The sequence below is a fragment of the Chiloscyllium punctatum genome, chromosome 6, assembly GCF_047496795.1.
Source record: "Chiloscyllium punctatum isolate Juve2018m chromosome 6, sChiPun1.3, whole genome shotgun sequence".
Classification (NCBI taxonomy): domain Eukaryota; kingdom Metazoa; phylum Chordata; class Chondrichthyes; order Orectolobiformes; family Hemiscylliidae; genus Chiloscyllium; species Chiloscyllium punctatum.
Window position 1 is genome coordinate 38,497,124 of NC_092744.1, and position 24,377 is coordinate 38,521,500.

Here is a 24,377-nt window from a genome sequence, read left to right on the forward strand (position 1 = left end):
GCTGCATTTTGGGAAAGTAAATCTTAACAGGACTTGTAGACTTATTGGTAAGGTTCTAGGAAGTGTTGCTGAACAAAGAGACCTTGGAGTCCAGGTTCATAGCTCCTTGAAAGTGGAGTCTTAGTTGATAGGATAATGAAGAAGCGTTTGGTATGCTTTCCTTTCTTGGTCAGAGTATTGAGTACAGGAATTGGGAGGTCATGTTGCGGTTGCACAGGACGTTGGTTAGGCAACTACTGGAATATCGCATGCAATTCTGGTCTCCTTCCTATCAGAAAGATGTTGTGAAACTTGAAAGGGTTCAGAAAAGACTTACAAGAATGTTGCCAAGGTTGGAAGGTTTGAGCTATAGGGAGAGGCTGAAGAGGCTGGGGCTGTTTTCCCTGGAGCGTCGGAGGCCGATGGGTGACCTTATAGAAGTTTATAAAATCATGAGGGGCATGGATAGGATAAATAGACAACGTCTTTTCCCTGGGGTGGGGCAGTCCAGAACTAGAGGGCATAAGTTTAGGGTGAGAGTGGCGAGATATAAAATGGACCTAAGGGGCAACTTTTTCACGCAGAGGTTGGTATGTGTATGGAATGAGCTGCCAGAGGAAGTGGTGGAGGCTGGTACAATTGCAACATTTAAAAGGCATCTGGATTGGTATATGAATAGAAAGGGTTTAGAGGGACATGGGCCAAGTGCTGGCAAGTGGGACTGCATCAGGTTAGGATATCTTGTCGGCATGGACGAGTTGAACTGAAGGATCTGTTTCCATGCTGTACATCTCTATGATGACCCAGGGAATTCAGCAGCTGGAAGAGTGAAGTCACAAAAGACGTCAACAGCTGTATGGTTTTGAAATTTAAGTCGATGTAATTTTAATAAGTCTCTTATTGGAACAGCATATTGTTACAGAGTTGGAGAGATTAACAGAAAGCAGGACTCCAAGTTGTGAAGATTTGTTGCTTAATGTTCACTTTTAGAGTTAAAGAATAAATTGATATTATTTTCTTTAAAATAGTGGAATTTTTGAATTCTCTGTCTCTCATATTTAATGGATTACTAAGCGAGGTGAGCTTTTCTGGGTGTTTGGGTTTAAGTAACAGAGGGGTTCACCTCAGTGTCATAACAGAAAGTAAATTTGAGACAAAATTCAAAAGGAAAATGGACTGAAATTATAGCAATGGAAAGACAATGTTTGGGGGGAGAAAAGCAATGTCGTTATATGAAACACTTGGAAAATCTTTAGAAATCATTAGACTAAGCAATGCAGCAATCCTGTCAGTTTAGTGTTGAATGTGGAAAAATAATTTAACTGTAGGCGAATTGTGACTGTGAAGCCACTCAACCAACTGCATAGTTTTGTAGATGTAACAAATCTTTTTGTCTTAAATAGATTGATAGTAAATGTTGACTTTACTGATTTACAGATCTTTGTCAAATAAGTTGATCACTGTGTCTGCAAGTGTCTCAGTATTATTTATGATTCTCCTCTTGCGGGTAAAGGTGAAATTAGTGGTGGAAACAAAATGGCGATGAGTTGGTTCAGTAGTAATAATTTTTAATAGTATGCTTTTAAAGTTATCAGTATATGAACTGAATTTTTTTTAGTACCATTCTCAGAGCAGCTCCAACTTGTGTCAAATATTCATTCATTCTTTGGTTTTTCCACGTAAACAAATAATCATTGGAAAAATCACTTACTACCTATATGAATATATTCACGTTCAGACCGTCATCACAACTACTGAGTGAGATTGTCTATTTAGCAAGCCTATTTCTTTGCCTGTTGAAGAGTTTTTATAGCTTTGTATTCCATTCATTAATTGCATTTGTAGTGGCACTGCAGAGTGTTATGATTCCAGCTGGTGCTAATACTAGAGAGGTCAAATCCAATATGGAAATATGGGTTTGATAACCATAAGTTTTACTTTTTATTTTTCTGACCATGGAAGTGAATCAATGATTTACACACTAGGGCTGCCAATGAAGTTTCAACATTGCAAAAACATTTATAACACAACTAAGAAACAAATTAATTCTACACTACATTATACAAGAACTGTTAGAACAATCTCCTTAGAAAATGTTAGAAAGAAATCCCTTTCACAGCAGCAACTTTATTAACATTCAAACCTGAGTAAAGAATTACCTTAGACTCTATGCTACAGCTTCTTCTTTGGCTGATAAGTCTGACATTGTTTTCATTTTGACAGATTTCTGTGCGTTTACTCAAAGATATTTTATTTAGTTAGAATCTCTGCCTGAACGCTTTCAAATAAGCTGCTAACTTAGTTCACTGTTGCTACTTAGCATTGGTTCCCTTAAACTGGTGTATTCAACAGCCTTCTAAAATGTCTTCCTCTTTGACACCTCCCACCATCTGCTTCTGAAAATTTCTTCCTGCAGTCTAGGTAACTAAGGACTTGTTGCCAGCCTTGACTGCTAATATTAGCAGTTCTGTTGTTAAGGACTTCTCTCTGTATTGAAGTGCTTCCTATCCCTCACCTCCATTTCTCCCCCTCTGGATCAGCAACCAAAACCAAAGTCAACAAATACACTCAATCTCCCCAGTGGCTTGATGGTTATTTATCTAAAATCACGTGACTACTTGTAAAAGCTTTTTGAATCTATTTTTCAAATTAACTTTTTGACCTTAAAAGGTCAAACTTTTACAAAACTGAAACTAAAAACTATTTTCCTCATGTTTATAGATCAAATTCTCAAATAATATATTATCAACCTTTATAATATTAACCACTTATTTGGAGTTGATATAAATACAGATCTATGGAGTTGATTTAAATAGGGACCCAAATAGGGTTCCAGTCGTCATGACTGATACTTGGGTCTTATTTGATTATAGAAAGAGGAATATTATATAAGGTTTTTTTAGGCAAAGTGATGTATATTTTTCTACCTGAATGAAGGTAAAAGCTCATGGGGCTGGAGCAAATAGCCACCTGTTAAAAAATTGGCCGGAGTAATATTCCTTTGAAACTTAAATAAAATGCTTACACATTGTATAAAATGTGTTTTATTGAAGGTAGCTTCTTAGGCTGTGGCTCTTTTATTTCAGTTCAACCACTGGTGCTAAATTATTGACATTAGAATGTTTTGTGTGATTACCTAATGCTTTGGTTTCAAATATAATCTGCAGGTGATAGGTGTGACTGCTCTGGCATGTGGTATGATTGCAGTGGGCTCGTGCAATGGAGAAGTTACCTCCACCATCCTGGAAACTATAATGGAGAAATCAGAGCAGGAGTTGAAGGACACTTATGCCAGGTGGCTACCTTTAGGGCTAGGTCTCAACCATTTAGGTAAGAATAAATATTGTGGCAAAACAAAAGCTAGTTCATGAAATGGGGTTTGTTTTAAATCATTTTCTTAATTTTCATTGTCAGTTTTCATAATTTCTCAAAATTAGGTCATTTTAACACTATCCTCAATTCATCAGTAAATGCTGTACACTTACAGTAATTGCTTTATTGCTTTGCATTTAACATTAAATTGGACTTTGGAAAAGTGGATAACAGATATGCATACCAGTGAGGTTTCTGTTAAGTGCTCTGCTTATCTAACTGAACTCAGCTTGAGCAAAAGTTAGCTTTCTTATCCCTGAACTTAGTAGTAGCGAGTCATTTTTCTGTCATTGATTGCTATCCATTGACTCTTTTGCTAGGTGGGGGATGAAACTGGTTTAGAATAGGAAAACTCCTGTGGTGAATAGATTTGCTGAAATTAGGACGATGTATGGGGAATAATCATTTCAACAATGTGCTGAAGAACATTTTGCTTGTCTCAGCTTCGGAGAGGTGTAAAATCATGTATGACTCTGAATCTGCTGTTCGTATTGCTAAATTCCCTTGTATTAGGTGAAAGGAGAATATGGGATATGGATCTGTAGAGTAATAGTGAAATATGTTTAGTAGAGATTGCAGAGTTACAAATTAAATAAATTCTATTTTGTAAGAAAAGGAAAAGTACTAGTAGTTAGGTTGGAGTGTTAAAAACAGTTAGAACCCAATTAAACTTGAAGAGAGTCAATAAAAATTAATAGAGGAAAAAATGGAAGTGAAGTTAAGGAGAGTAAAATATTTTATATTTATGTTAGTGGAAGGAGAATTTTTAAAGACAAGGTGAACTTTGAGATGATTGTCAAGTTGCAGGTGATAAAAATGATAGCACTTAGTAAGCCCTTGTTAAAGAGAAGTGTATCAGTAAAGTGAAATCCATGGAATGGTTGAGAATGAGGTAAGCCGATAAGTGGAAAAGTTTGGAGAATGCATGCAAGGTAAAGGGTGACTCAGTACTGAGATCTGACAGTGTCTGTACAAGGATCTGGAGGGAAAAAGGAAAAAAAGTGGAGGCCCTTGGAAGTGTATTTCAGGACATTATTGAGTATTTGCCAGAGGACTAGTGAGTGATCAGTGTTGAACCTAGTTTTAGAAAGATTAAGTGAAACCTGGTAATTAAAGACTTTAGTCAAGTGAGCACTGAGGTAGGGAAGATTTTAAAACTTTATATTTTAAAGTTTTTAAAAAATACTTGCGTAGAGAAAAATAGTTATGTAGAGGCAACGCTGAGGATTCCAGGGGACCATCATGCTTGATAAACTTATTGCAATTCTTTGACCAGTTAACACTCATGACTGATGGTTGAGTGCAATTGATTTGGTGCATGTGGACTTGTTGGCAGAGTTTCTTATGGGAAATAGTAGAGAACATTAAGGACCTTGAAATACCTGTTATGAATAAATTAAAGTGAGGGCTTGGAAAAATAATAGACAATAGGTGCAGGAGTATGCCATTCTGCCCTTTGAGCCAGCACCACCAGTCAATATGATCATTCTTAATCAGTATCCTGTTCCTGCCTTATCTCCATAACCCTTGATTCCACTATCTTTGAGAGCTCTATCCAATTCTTTCTTAAATGAATCCAGAGACTGGGCCTCCACTGCCCTCTGGGGCAGAGCATTCCTCACAGCCACCACTCTCTGGGTGAAGAAGTTTCTCCTCATCTCTGTCCTAAATGGTCTACCCCGTATTTTTAAGCTGTGTCCTCTGGTTCGGCACTCACCCATTTTTTCCTCATCAGCGGAAACATGTTTCCTGCCTCCAGAGTCTCCAATCCTTTAATAATCTTATATGTCTCAATCAGATCCCCCCTCAGTCTTCTAAACTCAAGGGTATACAAGCTCAGTCGCTCTGGTCTTTCAGCGTAAGGTAGTCCCGCCATTTCAGGAATTGACCTTGTGAACCTTCGCTGCACTCCCTCAATAGCCAGAATGTCTTTCCTCAAATTTGGAGATCAGAGCTGCACACAATACTCCAGGTGTGGTCTCACCAGGGCCCTGTACAGCTGCAAAAGAACCTCTTTGCTTCTATACTCAATCCCTCTTGTTATGAAGGCCAGCATGCTATTAGCTACCTTCACTACCTGCTGTACCTGCATGCTTACCTTCATTAACTGGTGTACAACAACACCCAAATATCTTTGTACTGTCCCTTTACCTAAATTGATTCCATTTAGGTAGTAATTTGCCTTCCTGTTCTTGCCACCAAATTGTTTTTTTCATAAGAACACAAATTATAGGATGCTGCAAGAAAATGTTAAAATTATGAAAGTAGGGAGCAGGGAAGATGGTAAGTGCATTCTGATACTTGAATTTAGGATGTGGGTCCATAGATTTGCAAAATTAAACATAACATTTCTAACAATGTGAAAAAGAATTCCCTGCACAGAGTTGTAAAATTATACATTTCATTCTAGTGTTGAGGGCCAAAACTGAAAATATCGGTTGAGAATATTAAGTTGGATACATGAATGAAGGAAAAGGAGGAGGGTTTTGAAATTGTCGGAAAGAGATGGGTAAATGTGATGACAAGTATTTATTTACACGGAGGGTAAGCAGTGGAGTGGACTTATTGGACCGATGACTTGATTGTGTTGTAATACCTGCATATTTATGTCTCTTCTGTTGAACCCTGATGAAGTTTCAAGTCAATGCATAACTCTCCTGTTTAAAGCACTGATAATTCATCAGCAAGTTATTCCAGTTTTCAGGGGTAATTTACTGCCTTTGTAGTTTGCGTTTTCTGCAGCAAATCTAGACGTGCCATTTCAGATTTTTTTAAGTATATATAAAATCTCTGTATATGCCCAGCTTCAAAATGAAGTTAGCATTATGTGAAAGATTATTATCATTTATTTCTGGTTCACAGGAAAAGGGGAGGCCATTGAGGCTATTTTGGCTGCCCTAGAAGTGGTGTCAGAGCCATTCCGCAGTTTTGCGAATACATTGGTAGACGTCTGTGCTTATGCAGGTTGGTATGGTTAGATAAATCTAACTAATCCACTATCGAGGATTGAGCTTGGGTACTACACACTACCTGGTATTAAAATATCAGGGTTCTTATGTTTTGACAACAGAATAAAATCTAGCCACTGAGCATGGCTGACATGCTTAGAAAGATTAGTTGTGGTAGTGGCAAGGCAGGGCTTCAGCAGTGGGGGCACACCTCACATCTTTCTCCATTGTTTAACCTTCCGATTGTTTGGCAGTGTAGCACAGGACAATCCAATCTCCTTTCTTCACAAAGGAATTTCTGTAGTAGTGCAGGCTGTGATGTTGGTATCATATCCATGCACTAAGTTCCTAGTTTTTATGATGGGATGGTGCTGGTGTTTTATGGTAAACAAAGTTAAAAATTACACACCACCAGTTTATAGTTCAACAGGTTTACTTGGAAGTCCTACCTTTTGGAGCATTGCTCCTTCGTCAGGTAGTTATTGGGAACAGGATCATAAGACGAAGAATTTATAGCACAAGATCATAGTGACATACAACTGATACATTGAGATATATTGAACAACCTGGTGTTGTGATTTTTTAACTTCCTAATTTTTATCAAACACTTCCGTTGAAAAGATAATTAGATATTTACTCTTGAACATATTTAAACTTAAGAATTCCAAATAACAAACCACTCATAGTCATACATTCGATCCGACTCGTCCAAGCTGATCAAGTTTCCCAAACTAAACTAATCCCATTTGGCTGCATTTGACCAATATCTAAACCTTTTCTATTCACGCATCTGTCCAAATGTCTTTTATGTCTTGTAACTGTGCCAGTATCTGCCACTTCCTCTGATGGTTTACTCACCACTTTTCAAATGGAAAAGTTGCCCTTCAAGTCCCTCTTTTAATTGTCCCCCTATCTTCTTAAAATTATGCCCTCTAGTTTTGAACTCCCCTACAACATAGTTTAAGGTGGCTATTTGGAGGAGAAGTATTAAAGCTTGTAGGAAAGGAGAAATAAAAAGGGTAACTTCTTTTTAGACACAGTACTAGAAATGAATGATTTTATTTTGCTTGTGGACAATGTTCTGTTTCCATCATCATTTATAATTTTCTAGGTTCTGGAAATGTACTGAAAGTCCAGCAGTTACTCCACATTTGCAGTGAACATTATGATTCAAAAGAGAAAGAAGAGGATAAAGACAAAAAGAAAGAGAAAGATAAGGACAAAAAAGAAAATGCAGCAGATATGGGAGCACACCAGGTATAATGCAAATCAGAAAATATTAGCAATTTATTGGGAAAATACTATCATTGAATGGCAGATATTTCAGTTGCAAGATGAAAATCTGTTGTTTTGCAGATCTTGGAAATAGGGCATTAAAAATAGAATTGAAGAAATACCAAATTGTTTCTATTTTGTAACGTAATTATTAATAACTTCATTTGTGAATCATAAGTTGATTAGTTTCAATTGTCAGAAATGTAAGGGAATCATAGTTAATTTACACTTCTGTGATTTTTGTTTTGTTTATTCGTGGGATCAGGTATCAGTTTAAGAAGCAGCAGTCTAGATGTGAGTGTTAGACAAAAGAAGGAGGTAGTGTTGAAAAGTGTGGTGCTGAAAAAGCACAGCAGGTCAGGGAGCATCTGAGGAGCAGGAGAGTTGACATTTCAGGCATAAGTCCATCGTCACATTTGTGATGAGGAGCTTATGCCCGAAACGTCGACTCCTGCTTCTCAGATGCTACCTGGCCTGCGCTTTTCCAGCGCCACGCCTTTTGATTCTGACTCTTAGTCCTCACTTTCTTCTAGTCAAAGAAAGGAGATACACAACCTAAGACAAGTGAAAGCCATTCTGTAGACTGGAGAAGCCCCTATTGTTTAGAGTGGTGTGTGATGTTGGTCTCTGATGTTTCTCAGTCTTTGGTGGTGATAATCTTTTGTTCTTCCCTTGAATTTTTGGTTATGTCTCTTCCCCTGGATGACTGCCACCAACCTATGTTAAAATGTTTTGGGGGCAGACAGTCTGTGCTATACTAACAATTTATTGAATCCTGTCGGCCAGTAACCATAGAACACCTAATTGGGATGTTGTGATAACTGTTGCCTCCTCGATCACCTATATCTGAAGATTAAAATATCTTTCTTTCTTAGACCAGAGCATTCTATTTTTCCAAACACTACATTGATAATCTGGTGCATAAGCCTCAGAGAAATCTTTGGTGTCATTTCAACAGGACATTGTGACCTTGGTGGTCTAAGTGATTCTTCTGCCTTCCTTTTGTCTTTATTTGCTAAAAACTTGGAGAGCTGCTGGTGCTGTAACAGCAGATAAATACTCCTTACTTCACACTAAATACTAGAAAAACTTTTAAAGGGTTTCCAATTTCCATTAATTAGCCTGTTTACTATCTGCATACTGTTTACTGTTTGCATAGCAAGCGAAGTTCAAGACCAGGATCTCATCAAAAGCTATAAAATTCTATCCGAACCAGACAGTGTCAAGGCGAGAAGAATGTTCCTGATGACAAGGGAATCCAGAGGTCACAGTCTAAAGATAATAGGGATATATCAAATGATGAGATGACAAATTTCTTCGCCCAGAGAGTGGTGAGCCTTTGGAATCACTCTGCCACAAAAAGCAATTGAGGGCAAAACATTGAATGTTCTCAAGAAGGAGTTAGATATAGTTCTTGGGGTAAAGGGATCAAGGAAATGGGATAAAAACAGGATCAGGGTATTGATTTGGATAGTCATCAATGATCATATTGAATGACAGAGCAGATTGAAGAGCTGAATTGTCTACTCCTTCTATTTACTCTCCTTCCAGATTTCAATTTATTTCACAGAATCCCAGAATTGTTACAATGCCGAGGAGGATTTTTGCCCCTGTTGTGTCTGCGCCATTCCTCCAAATGAGCCATCTTACCTAATGCTGATCTTCTGACCTCTCTTATTGTACTCATTGTTTCATTTCAAAGAACCATGTAAAGGTAAACTGGTCCAGAAGGACTATGGCAAAAGGGCTGATTGCTCATTAGAGAGAGCTGGCTGGTGGTGGTTTGATCTGAGAGTCATCATGCTTCAGGCAAGGGGCAAGGTTGAGGATGCAGCACCTAATGTGGCGACATTTGCAAATGCCTCAATTGAATCTACTTCCATCTATCTCTGTCTCAGGCCCGTCATTGCGAATATTTCAGTCAGATCTCCTCTTAGCCCTCTCCTCCAAGCAGAGCAGTCTCATCTTCTCAAAGTTATCTTCATAAACAAAATTCCGCTGCAGTAGAACAATTCCTGTGAAACTTTCCTGCACTCCAATGCTTTCACATCCTTCTTAAACTTTGGTGCCCAGAACTGGACACAACACTCCAGCTGAGGTTGAACTAGTGTCTTATAAAAGTTCAACATAACCTCCTTACTATTGGCTTCTATGTTCCTATTAATAAAGCCATAGATACTCTATGCTTTATTAACTGCTCACTCGACCTGCCCTACCACCTGTAATGACTTGTGCATATGTGCACCCTAACCCCTCTGTTGCTGCACACCTTTTAGAATTGTACTCTGTATTTTGTGTTATGTTTCCACGTTGTTCTTACCAGAATGTATCACCTCACATTCCTCTGCATTGAATTTTTATCTGTCGCCAGCTCTCCCCACACCCACTTGTACATATCCTTCTGAGGTTCTACGCTATCTCTTCCCAGTGTACAATGCGTCTAATATTGTATCATTTGCGAAGTTTGAAATTATGCCTTATTCGTCAAAGTCTAGTTCATTAATATGCATCAGGAAAAGCAAGGATCGAAACACTGACCCCTGAGGAACACCACTGCAAATCTTCCCCAGCCCAAACAGGATCCAGTAACCATTGCTTCATTTCTTATCCTTCAGCCAATTTTATAATATATTGCTGCTATCTATTTTATTCCACAAGTTCTAACTTCGCTCTCATGTCTGCTATCCAGTAGTACATTTAATACCTCCTGGAAGTTCAATGTATACTACTTTAACAGGTAGTATACCCTATCGGATTTGCCCTGATCAACCAACCTCACTGTAACCTCATCAAAAAATTCCAGCAAGTTCGTCAAAGTTTGATTTTTTTCTTTTAGAAATTCAAACTGGTCCTCCTTAATTCGAATGCACTTGTCACATAACTATTCATTTTATCTTGAATTATTGTTTTTAAAAGTTTCTGAATCACCAAAAGTTAAACAGACAAGTTTTTAATTGCTTGGCTTTTCTTGCTACCTTTTTAAACAATGGTGTGTCATTTGTAGCTCTTCCGCCTTCTGACACCACCCCTGGACTAAAGGAACATTGGAAAAAAATTTGCTAATAACCCCTGCAATTTCTCTTCTCACTCCTAATGCTATCCTTGGATGCAACTTACCCATCCGGTCCCTTATCAACCTTCAGTAAAGGCAGTCTATCTGATATGTCTTTATAAATTTAAAACTCTTCCAACGACTGAATTGCTTTTTTTTCCTCTTTCACCATAGCCCTGGCAGCAGCATCTTCCTTTGTAAAGGCAGGTACAAAGTACTTTGTGTTATATTTCAGCCATTCCCTCTATGTAAATCCCCCTTGTGGCCCCTATTCAGCCTCTACTCTTCCCTTTACAACATGTTACTGTTAACATCTTTGTAGAAGACGTCAGAATTCTTTTTCATTTTAGATACCAGTCTCTTTTCAGATTCTGCCTCGGCTTCTATAATTTGCTTTCTCACCACCCTCCTAAACATAGAATAGTCAGTTCGGTTCAGAATTTTACTTTCTTTCTGACATCCATCATAAACACACCTTTACTACATTATTACAGTTTCTAGTTGTATTTCTGTTATCTAGGCTCTGATTTATTTGCCCAGTTTTTCTGTTTTGAGGGAACATGCCTTGATTGTGTCCAAACCACCTGTTCTTTGAAGTTACCTGTTTCACTGTCATTTGTTCTGCCAGCCTTTGACTCCAGTTTATTTGACTCCAATCATTCTTGTCCCATTGAAGTTGGTCCTTCCTCAATTAATTATTGTTAACCTGGATTGTTTAGCATTCTTTTCCATAGTCACCCAAAATATGGTGCAGTGATCACAAATTTCAAATGTTCTCCCACTGCATTTGATCTACTTCATCCATTTCATTTTCTTAATAAGATTGTCACTCCTACTTGTCTTTCAAGAAAGAAGTCAGCATTTCTGGCATCTGATTCTGATCACAGATTCCCAATGGTGATGCCCAGAGTACCTTAAATGCAACTGCATCTTCATAGTACGAGATAGTCAGAGGAAAGCAAACCTTGCCCCATTTTCGCAACAGTTGTTGCTGTGTTCTGTGATTTAAATGTCCAGCAGCATGACCAGCCATTTTGGCAGCTTCTGTAAAAGAGTAATTGTGTAAGGCAAATAAATACGAGCTTAGGATTCCAGGTTGGTAAAGCTAGTGGTGGTGGTGGGGAGGGGGATTTTGTCAATTCTGATGGTAAGAGAGCGGTGCGTCACGTCAGGGTCTGGTGAGGTATTGAGTCTTAGGACTGGTTATCAGTGGTCAATTTCATTATTACCTGGGTGTTTGACTCAATTTTTACATTTTCTAATATTTCCTGAGTATGGCAAAAAAAAGTTCCCTAATGACCCAGGGAAACCATTGCAAAATATATGTTTTTATAATAGCAAATTTTCACACAACTTCATTTTAAAATTTTATTGTACTTTAATTAAATAGAAAAATGTAAAATTTGGAAGTATACTTCTTGCTTTGCTTTATAATAATCTTTTAGATTAATGGCAGTCAACAACTGAAATAATTTATCATTTGTAACTTTTAGGGAGTAGCAGTGCTTGGTATTGCTTTAATTGCCATGGGAGAAGAGATTGGAGCAGAAATGGCTCTACGCACATTTGGACACCTGGTAAGAGCCAATAGTATGTGAAAAATAGTACTTTTACAGGATCCCAGCAACTACTGGTCAGTTGAAAATTGAGATTGTATTACCATATTTTCTGTTCAATTATTAGCACTGTATTACAAGGAGAAATTAACTCTGTCACAGTCAAGCATTGAACAGAAATGTCTTTGCAGCGTCGATAGTTTCACTAGCTCAATGTTGTTTGGGTTTGCACTCCTAAAATTTGTCAAGATATGCTATAATTATTTGAAATTTCCATGATCTTGTTAAACCCATATGTGACTGTTCAATTTTAATTCTGTACCCAACACTCTTGTTAAGTGCTTATCTGTCACATGCACTTCATTGTGCATAAGACCATAAGACACAGGAGCAGAATTAGGCTATTCAGTCCATCAAATCTGCTCTGCGTTCAATCATGGCTGATATGTTTCTCAGCCCCATTCTCCTGCCTCCTCCCCATAACCTTTAATCCCCTTACTAACCAAGAGCCCATCTATCTCTGTCTTAAATACACTCAATGAGTTGGCCTCAGCCTTCTGTGGCAATGACTTCCACAGACAGGTATTATGAAGACTGCACTTAATACCACAACATTTTGTAAAGCTGTTACTGTATTCTTTTTGTGGCAGTTAAGGTATGGTGAGCCAACTTTAAGACGTGCTGTACCATTAGCACTGGCTTTGATTTCGGTCTCTAATCCACGGTTGAGTATACTGGACACTTTGAGCAAGTTCTCTCATGATGCTGACCCAGAGGTTTCTCACAATTCTATCTTTGCGATGGGCATGGTCGGAAGTGGTGAGTAATTTGCACTGATATTGGCACAGCAATACTTTCTAGCTCTGTTCAAAACCTTAATGGGAATATGCCAAGTCAATTTTAGTAATGGCAGAGTCAGGTTTAAAGTAAGCCTCCATTTCATGAAGTTTCATGGTTTTTATCTGGTGAGATAAACAATATAATTACTGAAGTGGAACTCTGATTTTGTACCACTTGCTTTCACTGTTCCTTAGATTATTTAGACACCTTTTATTTAAAATCCAAATATTTGGAACATACTGTTCTGTATACCTAAAGTATTTCATTTACATCTACAACAAAATTTTAGATTAAACTCTGCACCAATAGGAAATCCAGAAACAATAACTTCTTTAAGACACTAAATATTGCTGACATGACTACTAAATATCTACTTTGCAAATTGCAAAAGCTGTTTTCCTTGGAAAGTGTTTCTTGTCCCTGATAAAAATTCAGACTTTACTTCTGTCGTGTTAAATGTAAGCTTAATTTTTTTTGGATAATTTTTATTTATGAAATAGTTTGTTGTTTATTCCTTTCTATCTACATATAATCTGATTCTTCATTTAGTTTGTCTTTGTATAATTCCAAGATCTTGAGTTGGATACAACTCTCTGGAATTGATTCCTCCTTTTTTTAATATAAAAAAGGCTTTAAATAGTGCCTTTTGCAACCAAAGGATGTACCAAACCACTTTAAAGCATTGTGGAACTGTTATAATATTTTTTAAAATGTGCAGCCAATTTATATGCTAGAAACGTCCATAAAGGATGGTGATCATGAACCATCGTTTTTTTGATTGAAATATAACTATTGGCCAGGGCACTAGGCATAACTCCTTGACTGTTAGATGTAGCATCAGACAATCTTTTAGACTCACCTGAAAGGTCAAACAGGACCTTGATTTAACATCTGACCCAAGCGACCACACTTGTAATATTGCAAAGCATCCTTTACTCCAGTGTCATCTTTGATTTTTGTGCTCAGCTCAAGGAACAGAGCATAAACCCACCAATTGGTCTCTCGGGAGAATGTGCCACTAACCAAGCCATCATTTACCCTTCAACCAATTAGGTAAACTCAAAAAGAGAAGGGTAAAACTTCAGCTAAATTTTTTAAAAGGACTGTCTTTGAATTAGAACTGGTAACACAAGACTCAGGAGCAGTGGTAAGTCATTCAGCCGTTTGAGCCTGTCCCACTATATATTAATGTTATGGCTGATCGGATTGTGATTCCAACTCCATTATCTTGTATGCCATCTATATTCTTAAATTTCTGATAGTTAAGTAGGTCAAACTAACTCAGCTCGGAATAAATTCCGTGACCCAGCCTACATCACTTTGAGAGAAAGGGAATTCACAGACTAACTGCTTTCTAAAGGGAAGGAATTCCCATTTTGTCTGAACAGGCCAGTATACCTAGACCCATCTGTGCCAGAGTTCTGCAGTCTGTCTGTTTAAATAATAAGCTTGTTTTTCTCTTGTCCTGGAAAAGTGAGCAATTTTGCATTTTGTTATGTTCCATCTATGAATTATTTCCACTCACAGTATGTTTCCTTTTGCAGACTCCTCACAACTTGGTCTCCTTTTCTTGGTGTTATCACATATTTGACAACTATACATTTGGTTTCTTCATCTTGATCATTGGTCAAGACTGTAAAGAGTTCTAATTACTACTTTCTGTGGCATTCCACAAGTCTCTCCACGCCAAGCTGAAAAAGATCTAGTATCTTTATCCTTTGTTCTCTGTTAGTTAACCAGTTCATAATCAGTGTTAACATTTTACCCCTACACCACAAACTCTTATTATGTGTAGTAACCTTTGATAAGACATCTTATCAAAAAATGTTTTGGAAGTTCACACGCGCACATCTGCAATTCCTTTTATCCACCTTTCTTCCAAACTTCTTCCAAACCAATGACCACTTCAATCTTGAAGGGCATAAGCAACAGACACATGGAACACTGCCACCTGTAAGTTCCTCCAACTACACTCGATCGTGACTTGGAAGTATGTCAGATTTCCTCCGTATCATTGTGTCAAAATCCTTGAATTCCCTCCCAAACAGTTTTGAACATTTACCTAAGGAAGCTCACCACTATCTCTTCAAGGGCAATAAATGCTGGTCTAACCAGCAACACCAACATACCAAGAATGCATTGCAAAAACATAAATAATCTTGGCAAGTTATAACCAATGTCTTCGCTTTATCTGTAGCGTCTCCTTCCAAGACCTTGGGATACCAGCCTTCAAGTCTTCTGCCTTTAGAGCTGATAGCTTTCCCAATACCTTTTCCATAATGGTGGCAATTGCATTTTGAACCTTCAGATATTCTGTCCCTTTGTGCCTTTTTGACAGAAGCTGAAAATTGAACATCTTGGGTTAAACTCTGTCTGATTGTAACATCTCTATGAATCCTTTGGACCGTTTCATGTTGATCTGTGTAAAGTGTTAAATGTTAATCATCATCTACTTGCAAGGGAAATTACACCCTGTAGGATTCATAACCCTCAACTTTGAGTTCTTATTTCTGGATTTCCTTGTGACTTGGACAAGTGATTGAATATGACATGTCTGTCTTCTCTAAAGTGTCATTTCAATTTAGTCAGTAAATCTCTAGCATTGATTCAAGTAATCATTTTTCACATAAAAGGGTTTCTTGTTGGTAGCTTGATCTTTACTTCAATTGAGCTTGAGGTTGTTTGTGCAGCTTGACATGGTTAACTCTTAACTGCCCTCTGAAATTACCTAACAAGCTATTCAGTTCAAGGGTAATTAAGGATGGGTAAGAAATGCTATCCTTGCCAGTGATATCCACATCTCATGAAAGCATATTTTAAAAATGCAATCTCCCTTATTTATTTTTCTGGTCCAACTCTTTGTGGTGTGACAAAGTGCTGTATTTAAAATAGGTCAATTTTGATGGTGCAGTGTGCTAATGCACTGCCAGGTTTAAAGTCATTTTGATGTGTATAATTTCAATTCACACCAAACAGTGATCTCATAACTGTTTGTTCTGTTGAGAGCATATACAGATCCTTTCATGTATTTGGTAATCTTATATGGCACTTTGTAACACAGTTGGTTCTGCTATAACGCGATAGTTCCATGCTAATGCAATCCAGTGTTATAAGAAAATTGTATAATAGCAGCACCATTTAAACTAATGGGGCCAGAATCACTTTATAACCAATACATCCTTTAGAAGTTCGCGCTTTACTTGTGCATAATTCTTATCCCATTATATATAACAAAGGAATGGCCACTCATTCTGGAATTCTTTGAAAATGGTTCTTCCACATTGCAATTTGTAATTATATGTACAGTTCACATTCTGAAGGAAATAAAATTTGTTAAAGGCTGCTTCAACTTTTTCAGTTTGGTTGAGCTGAACTCTTTTCTCCTGAATAAGATGGTCGTTTGTTCAGTTTAACCTATGGATTTTGGTGTGCAATCTAAGTGAATTGTCAGATGTGTCATTTTAAAGTGAGGCTTTAAATTTAGGTTCAGCTGTTTAGTTGAATATGAATTAAGTAATTAGATTAGATTACTTTAGATTACCTACAGTGTGGAAACAGGCCCTTCGGCCCAACAAGTCCACACCGCCCCGCCGAAGCGCAACCCACCCATATCCCTACATTTACCCCTTACCTAACACTACGGGCAATTTAGCATGGCCAATTCACCTGACCTGCACATCTTTGGACTGTGGGAGGAAACCAGAGCACCCGGAGGAAACCCACGCAGACACGGGGAGAACGTGCAAACTCCACACAGTTAGTCGCCTGAGGCGGGAAATGAACCCGGATCTCTGGTGCTGTGAGGCAGCAGTGCTAACCACTGTGGCACCGTGCCGCCCACTATTCAAGAAGGATAGTACAATTTGCCAGTATCTTTGTATTTCTTCTTCAACTGAATTTATTGGCGCATGATATATATGGCTCAATTCTTTGAGTTATAAGGTTATGGGTTCAAGTTGCAACACATCCATCTAGACTAACACTCCGTGTAGTAGAGTCATAGAGTTGTACAGCATGGAAACAGACTCTACGGTCCAACCTGTCCATGCCGACCAGGTATCCCAACCCAATCTAGTCCCACCTGCCAGCACCTGACCCATATCCCTCCAAACCCTTCCTATTCATATACCCATCCAAATGCCTCTTAAATGTTGCAATTGTACCAGCCTCCACCACTTCCTCTGGCAGCTCATTCCATACCCGTACCACTCTCTCTGTGTGCAAATGTTGCCCCTTAGATCTCTCTTATATCTTTCCCCTCTCACCCTAAACCTTTACCCTCTAATTCTGGACTCCCTGACCTCAGGGAAAAGACGTTGCCTATTTACCCTCATAATTTTGTAAACCTGTATAAGGTCACCCCTCAGCCTCAGACGCTCCAGGGGAAACAGCCCCAGCCTGTTCAACCTCCCAACGCTCAAATCCTCTTACCCTGGCAACATCCTTGTAAGTATTTTCTGGACCCTTTCAAGTCCAAAGAAAATGTGCAGGTTAGTTGAATTGGCCATGCTAAATTGCCTGTAGTGTTAGGTGAAGGGGCAAATGTGGGGAATGGGTCTGGGTGTTGCGCTTCAGTGGGTTGGTGTGGACTTGTTGGGCCGAAGGGACTGTTTCCACACTGTAAGTAATCTAATCTAAATTTCCCTACAGTCTATATCTTCCATATCCTTTTCCAAAGTAAATACTGATGCAAAATACTCATTTAGTATCTCCCCCATTTTCTGTGGCTCCACACAAAGGCCGCCTTGCTGATCTTTATCTCTCCACTCTGCAGGCACCCTGCCTGTATTCTTGATGAAGGGCTTTTGCCCGAAACGTCAATTTTCCTGCACCTCGAATGCTGCCTAACCTGCTGTGCTTTTCCAGCACCACACTAATCTAGACTCTGGTTTCCAGCATCTGCAGTCCTTGTTTTTACCTAGCTTATATATGAGGGGCCCTGTTGTCTCCCTAGTTACCCTTTTGTCCTTAATGTATTTGTAAAAACCCTTTGGATTCTCCTTAATTGTATTTGCAAAGCTATTTCATGTCCCCTTTTTGCCCTCCTGATTCCTACTTCCTTTATACCCTTCTCAGGATTCACTCAGTCTATCTTGTTGATACCTTACATATGTTGCCTCCTTTTTCTTAACCAAACCCTCAATTTCTTTAGTCATTCAGAATTCCCTATACCTACCAGCCTTTCCTTTCACCCTGACAGGAATATACTTTCTCTGGATTCTCGTTATCTCATTTTTGAAGGCTTCCCATTTTCCAGCCGTCCCTTTACCTGTGGACATCTGCCCCCAGTCAGCTTTCTGAGGGCACACTGCACAGTCTGTTGAGGAAAAGAAATGGGGAAGTCATATCCATGTACTGGCCAAAATGTATAGCTCAATCATCATCATAAATAATTACTGAGCTATCATCATGAATGATCACCTCGCTATCATCACTTTGCTGTTTGTGGGTGCTTACTGTGTTTCCTCTATTTAGCATGCTTCAAATGTTCTTAGCTGAGAAACATTTTGAGGCATCTGACATAAAAGCCACTGAATAAATAGAAGTATTTATTTCAAATTATCTGCCTATTTATTCTTTGGTGACTTGTGAAACCTTGTGCAAATTGACTGAGTTTCCAACCATAAGAAATTGCAAATCAAAAGCATTTTGTGGTGGAGCATTGTGAGGATGTAATAGAATGCTTTATAAACATTAACTCTTAAGTCTCAAGTTGATAAATCCTTCTGTTTACAGGTACTAACAATGCCAGGTTAGCAGCAATGCTGAGACAGTTAGCACAGTACCATGCCAAGGATCCAAATAACCTTTTTATGGTTAGAATAGCACAGGTGGGTACACAGTTTTTCCAATTCATAATTATAAATCAATAAGTTATCATTTAAGATAGAATTCCTTCGGCATGCAAGCAAGCCATTTGAAGCTGTCTGTGGAAAAATGGTTCCTAACATTCATTGACCAGATTTATGTGAATAATAGCCCTTTGATTAAACCAATGGGGCCAGAATCACTTTATAACCTTTGTACTTTGATTGCAGTAACCCATAGAGCCAATAGATTACACCAGTGTAGCAATGTACTAGTGTCCAGTAACAAAAGTCAGATGCCTCCAAAAAGTGACAATTATCTGGGGTAGACACTTGAAAGAACTGCCATTATTTTAATTGTGTTCCATTAAACGTATATAAAATTTAATCTACTCCAGTACAAAAACAGTTAACTATAAAATTAATTGTCCAGTGAATGTTGTGCCATGAGTAGTGAATGCACAGTTTCCCCACAGTATGATGGGTTATTTGCTTGAGTTGAGGAGGCCATGAATATTATTATTTTCAATGGTAATGGTTTCTTCCCTTAATTGAGACACTAGATGGAGTAGCTTGATTGACTGGAAGGGATCATGATGGTGGCCATCTTGTCTTATGGCAAGCCAACATAGCATTTGGCAGCTGTTTGTGAAACTGCAATTAGAATTACATTTTTAAAAATAAAGTCAGAATGACCATTTCACACTTGACTAAGGATGAAGTTGGGTTAATTGCTAATATTGTACTATTTAATTTTAGTAATATATGGTACCAAAAGAAAATTGTGGTTTTAAAACTAAAATTTGTTTTGTATTCCTCTGTCTAGGGTTTGACTCATCTTGGAAAGGGAACACTCACATTGTGTCCATATCACAGTGACAGACAGCTAATGAGCCAAGTGGCAGTGGCTGGTCTTCTCACTGTACTAGTTTCTTTCCTTGACGTGAAGAACAGTAAGTTTTGTTCAGTTTAATTTACAGAGTTCTACATGGTTGATTACATTCATAGTAACATTTTAATGACTAGCATGTATCATGTGCTTACAAAATTTTTAAACTGTTTGAAGTTTTGTAATAAAAATTAAGGTTATATGTTAAAACCTCTTGGCAATTTTTCAAGTTTCACCTTCTCTTTGCTTTTGGATTTTGGATTAGATCCAAATTTAGACAATTCCATTAGTGTAGGAGATTAAACCTAATGATATGCACCCACTGAATGTTTTGTCAGTGTATTGTCAAGCCTGATTGCTATTTTAATCAACCTATTTGGACATGCTGTGACACACATCCAGGGCAGGTAAGACGTGCAACGTGGACATAGCACTACCACTGCATCGCAGGACTCTGATGGAATTTGCATTCCCTTTAATGCACCAGAGCACTAAAATGTAGTATTGAACCTAATATGAAAATTGATATAATTAGCATCACCTTTAAGTGGTAACACACGTGTTAAGAAAAACTTAATACACACCTGTGTATATATAACTTCCAATTTTCTGTAGTATTCACATCACATTTTGTGTTACTATGAAGAAACAACTGGATGAACTTTTCAGTGTTTATTCTTTCCCCCTGTTTGCCACCTAACTTGAGTATATTGTTTTATTTCACTTCAAGCTTCTCAGTATTGTGCCTTTTGTTTTTCTGTCATATCTGGTTTAACCGTTTGCAGAGGGTTAGCAAGAAGTGAACAATCTGGATTGAAATTTCAGTACTATGTAAATAGTTTTTGTGTATAATCAAGTACATTTGTTTGCTTCATTTCAATACAACACCACAATTATTCTTTAACTTGACAAGCAATAGTCACGTCTAACATCAATTTTAATCATCACAAACTTGAACTTTAATAACTCGTGTTGAAATATGCTGCAGTACATGCCTTGATTGTCTAAAGGTACAAGATAAAGTGAAAAAAGTTGTATAACCTGGTTGAATTGATTACCGCTAGAAGACACACTATTAAAAAATAACATAATGCCAGCTTGCATTCCATTAAGTCAATGAATAAGCCCAAACTTTTGCAATTGTTTTAAACAATTTATAAACGATATTTATTTAGCAAGGCAGCTACCATTGGACAAGAAAGAAAAGACATTTATGCATGGCTGATTTTAGTTGTATATTTACATGGGCTTGACGAACTTAAATTTCCATTTGTTGGAAAATACAAAAAAATTAAAATATTTGCAGAACTAACAATTAATATGCAATATTATCTCAATGAATCTGTTTGTTTACAGTAATTCTTGGGAAGTCCCATTATATTCTTTATGGGCTGGTTGCTGCAATGCAGCCTCGTATGCTAGTTACATTTGATGAAGAGCTTCAACCATTGCCAGTGTCAGTTCGTGTTGGCCAGGTATGAAACTGATTGTTTGCAGCATTAATTAAAGCTGTGAACTTTATTTTGTAATCATCTCCAAGACTGCAAACATGTTAGCAAAATGATTGGCTTTCTTATGAAATCTATGCAAAATATAAATGCTAAAGTAAAGCATTATTGAGTTGTCTACATTTACAAGAATGCTGCTATAATTAGCTTTGGTTCCGTGCAATCTGGATTGGAACAGATGGATGTGATTTCATGTCCAATGAGTTCCTGACTGCATCTGGAAAACTGAGTACGTTAACTGTTCAAGGCTGTCAAAAAGGACCATTGAGAAAATTCAGACATTGGCAATTTCAAACTTCTGAGACTTAAATACTTTAATATACCAGAACTTTTGGAAACTAGCATAGCAATGCCAGTCTCCACCAATGAACTTGGCTAAAGATTAAAAGGTTTGGAAAAATTATCATTCCAACAAAACCAGAGCTTTAAGTTGCACTTTTTTGCAGATAGCTATGTGCAAGACAACTCAAGACACCATATGTACTACCAGTGTGTTCAAGAGAAAGTTTATGTTGTAGAGTCTGAGTTGTACATCACAGAAATAGCTTTTGGTCCAACTCATCTCCACCAACCAGACATCCCAATCTGACCTAATTCCATTTGCCAGCATTTGGCCCATATACCTGTAAACCCTTCCTATTCACATTCCATCCAGATGCCTTTTTAAATATTGTAATTGCACCCATTTTCACCACGTCCTCTGGCAACTCATTCTGCATACGCATCATCCACTGCATGATAAAGTTACTCCTCAACTCCTCTTTAAATCTTTCCCCTCTCACCTTAAACCTGTGTCCTCAATATGACATCCCAACTCTTATACTGTTTACTTTTGACTCCACTTTCAAGGAACTATGTGCTTGCACTCCTTGGTTTCTTCATCCGGCAACACTCCGCAGGACCCTGCCATTAACTGTACAGGTCCTGCCCTGGTTTGCTTTAACAAAATGCACCATCTACATTTATCTAAATTAACTTCCATCAGTCACTCCTCGGCCCATCTGATCAAGGTCCCGTTGTACTCTGAGATATTCTTTTTCACTGTTCACTACACTTCTGATTTTGGTGTCACGTGCCAGCCTAGTAACTGTACCTCCTAAATTCACGTCTAAATTGTATATAAATTGTGAAAGTAAGTGGATCCAACACCAATCTTTGTTGCACACTGGTGATCACAGGCTTCCTCCCCCTCCTCCACCACCCTCCGTCTCCTACCTTCAAGCCAATTTTCTATTCAGTTGGCTAGTTCCCTCGGTCCCATGGTCTAACTTGTCTTCCATGCATAAGCTTGTCAAATGCCTTGCTGAAGTCCATATAGACAACGTCAATAGCTCTGCCTCCTTCTATCTTCTTTGTCACCTCTTCCAAAAACTCAATCAAGTTAGATGCAATTTCCTATACACACAATTATGTTGGCTACCCCTAAACAGCCCTTGCTTTTCCAAACGCATATCAATCCTATCTCTCAGAATCCCCTTCCAACAACTGAACCACCACTGATGTAAGGCTCGCCAGTCTATAGTTCCCTGTTTTGTCGTTGTATCTTTTTTAAAACATTGGCACAATATTAGTCAGCCTGCAGTCTTCCGGCTGTTGATTTAGGCACAATTCTAACACTTAGAAGCAAGTACACATAATATTATAATTCAAACTCTTTTTTTTCTGTGCAAACGTATTGAATGTTCTCATATTTTATACCATGATATTAGAGTTTTGTTTCCATATTTGCTATCATAGTAATCTTGAATGCATTATTGACTACTCTTTCCCTGTATTATTCCAGCTTTAGTGAAAGGGAAGCTTTGAAAAATCTTGAGAGTCACTTGATGTAATTCTCCCACCTCACCCAGTGCCAGTAATATTAGTAGAAGCATTTGAACTGTTATCTTGACTGATTGCTTAGCTTGGATTTTGTAGGGCAGGTAATCTAAATTGTTGAAGGAGATTTCTTAACTCCTGATGTTTTGTTTCAGGCTGTAGATGTTGTAGGCCAAGCAGGCAAGCCCAAGACCATCACAGGATTCCAGACACACACTACACCTGTGCTGTTAGCACATGGCGAAAGAGCTGAATTGGCAACAGAAGAGTATGTGCCACTAACTCCAATCCTTGAGGGGTTTGTCATTTTACGCAAAAATCCCAATTATAGTGTGTAGCTTGTGGTTAATTCTTGGTGCTTTGTACATGGAGTTTCTTTGAGTAGTCACCATCCATCCTCAAAAAATACTGTGGGTCCATGGTAAAATATGATCATCAGTCTACTCTTGAGCCGGTTTTAAATATTGGTTCAGAACTTCTATATTTTATATTACTTTACCGCATGATAGATGTACTTCATTAAATTTTGTTATGATGCAGCGATATCTAAATAAAGTTATTTCTTGTCCACCAATAATGGTATTTGTAATTAGTCTTTTTGTGTTAATTGTTCATGCATCTATCCACATTTAAATAGTAAATGTTACTAATATATTGGATGCAAAATAACTAATTTGAGCTTTATTCTTTACTGATTTGCCCATTATACTCCTTAACACAAGGATAAGATATAGGGAGCAGGAGTAGGCTATTCATGGAGCCTGTTCACCCATTCATTTGAGATTGTGGCTGATCTGTGACTCGGTTTCTACCTTTGCTCCATATACTTTTCATACTTTTTAGTTATTAATCTATTAATTGCAGATTCAGAATGAGCTGTTAATGCAGCATAAATTGCTGTTCGCTGAAGAAAATTCTGGGTTTTTTTGCCACCCTTAGTAGAAATGATTTCTAATTTTATTCCTAAAAGATTTGGCTCTTAGGTTTTAACTATGTCTGTAGATTTAGATTCCCCAGTCAATTTATATCTACCAAAACTGTGCCTCTTAATATCTTATAAATTTAAATCAAATCCTCCATTAACCTTCAAATCCAAGTGTGTACAATCTTAATTTGAGGAATCTTTCATTGTAATTTAATTCTGAGAGTGGGTATCATTTTGCTCGTGCTACTCTGTCCAGTATCCTCCTTCAAGTGTGATTCTATCCAGGGTTTTATATAATTTTAGTGTAACTTCCCCCTCGTTTATTTCAGTCCTCTTTTCAAAAAAAAGATTTTAAATGGAAGTCTTCTGCAACTGAACAATTGAAATGTACACTTGCTCACAAGGGCT

The 24,377-nt window shown here is 37.9% G+C and overlaps 1 protein-coding gene across 1 annotated transcript in view; it reads left to right on the forward strand.

Moving 5' to 3' along the window:
- Positions 1–23,621, forward strand: part of psmd2 (proteasome 26S subunit ubiquitin receptor, non-ATPase 2) — a 71,426-nt gene extending 47,805 nt beyond the window's left edge. Inside the window, exons 13-21 of the mRNA XM_072572466.1 lie at positions 3,147–3,309; positions 6,214–6,315; positions 7,411–7,556; positions 12,120–12,203; positions 12,833–13,001; positions 18,759–18,853; positions 19,656–19,782; positions 21,075–21,193; positions 23,200–23,621. Coding sequence (XP_072428567.1) covers positions 3,147–3,309; positions 6,214–6,315; positions 7,411–7,556; positions 12,120–12,203; positions 12,833–13,001; positions 18,759–18,853; positions 19,656–19,782; positions 21,075–21,193; positions 23,200–23,382 — 1,188 coding nt within the window. The 3' untranslated portion in view covers positions 23,383–23,621. The remainder of the gene's footprint in view (positions 1–3,146; positions 3,310–6,213; positions 6,316–7,410; positions 7,557–12,119; positions 12,204–12,832; positions 13,002–18,758; positions 18,854–19,655; positions 19,783–21,074; positions 21,194–23,199) is intronic.
- Positions 23,622–24,377: the final 756 nt, after the last annotated feature.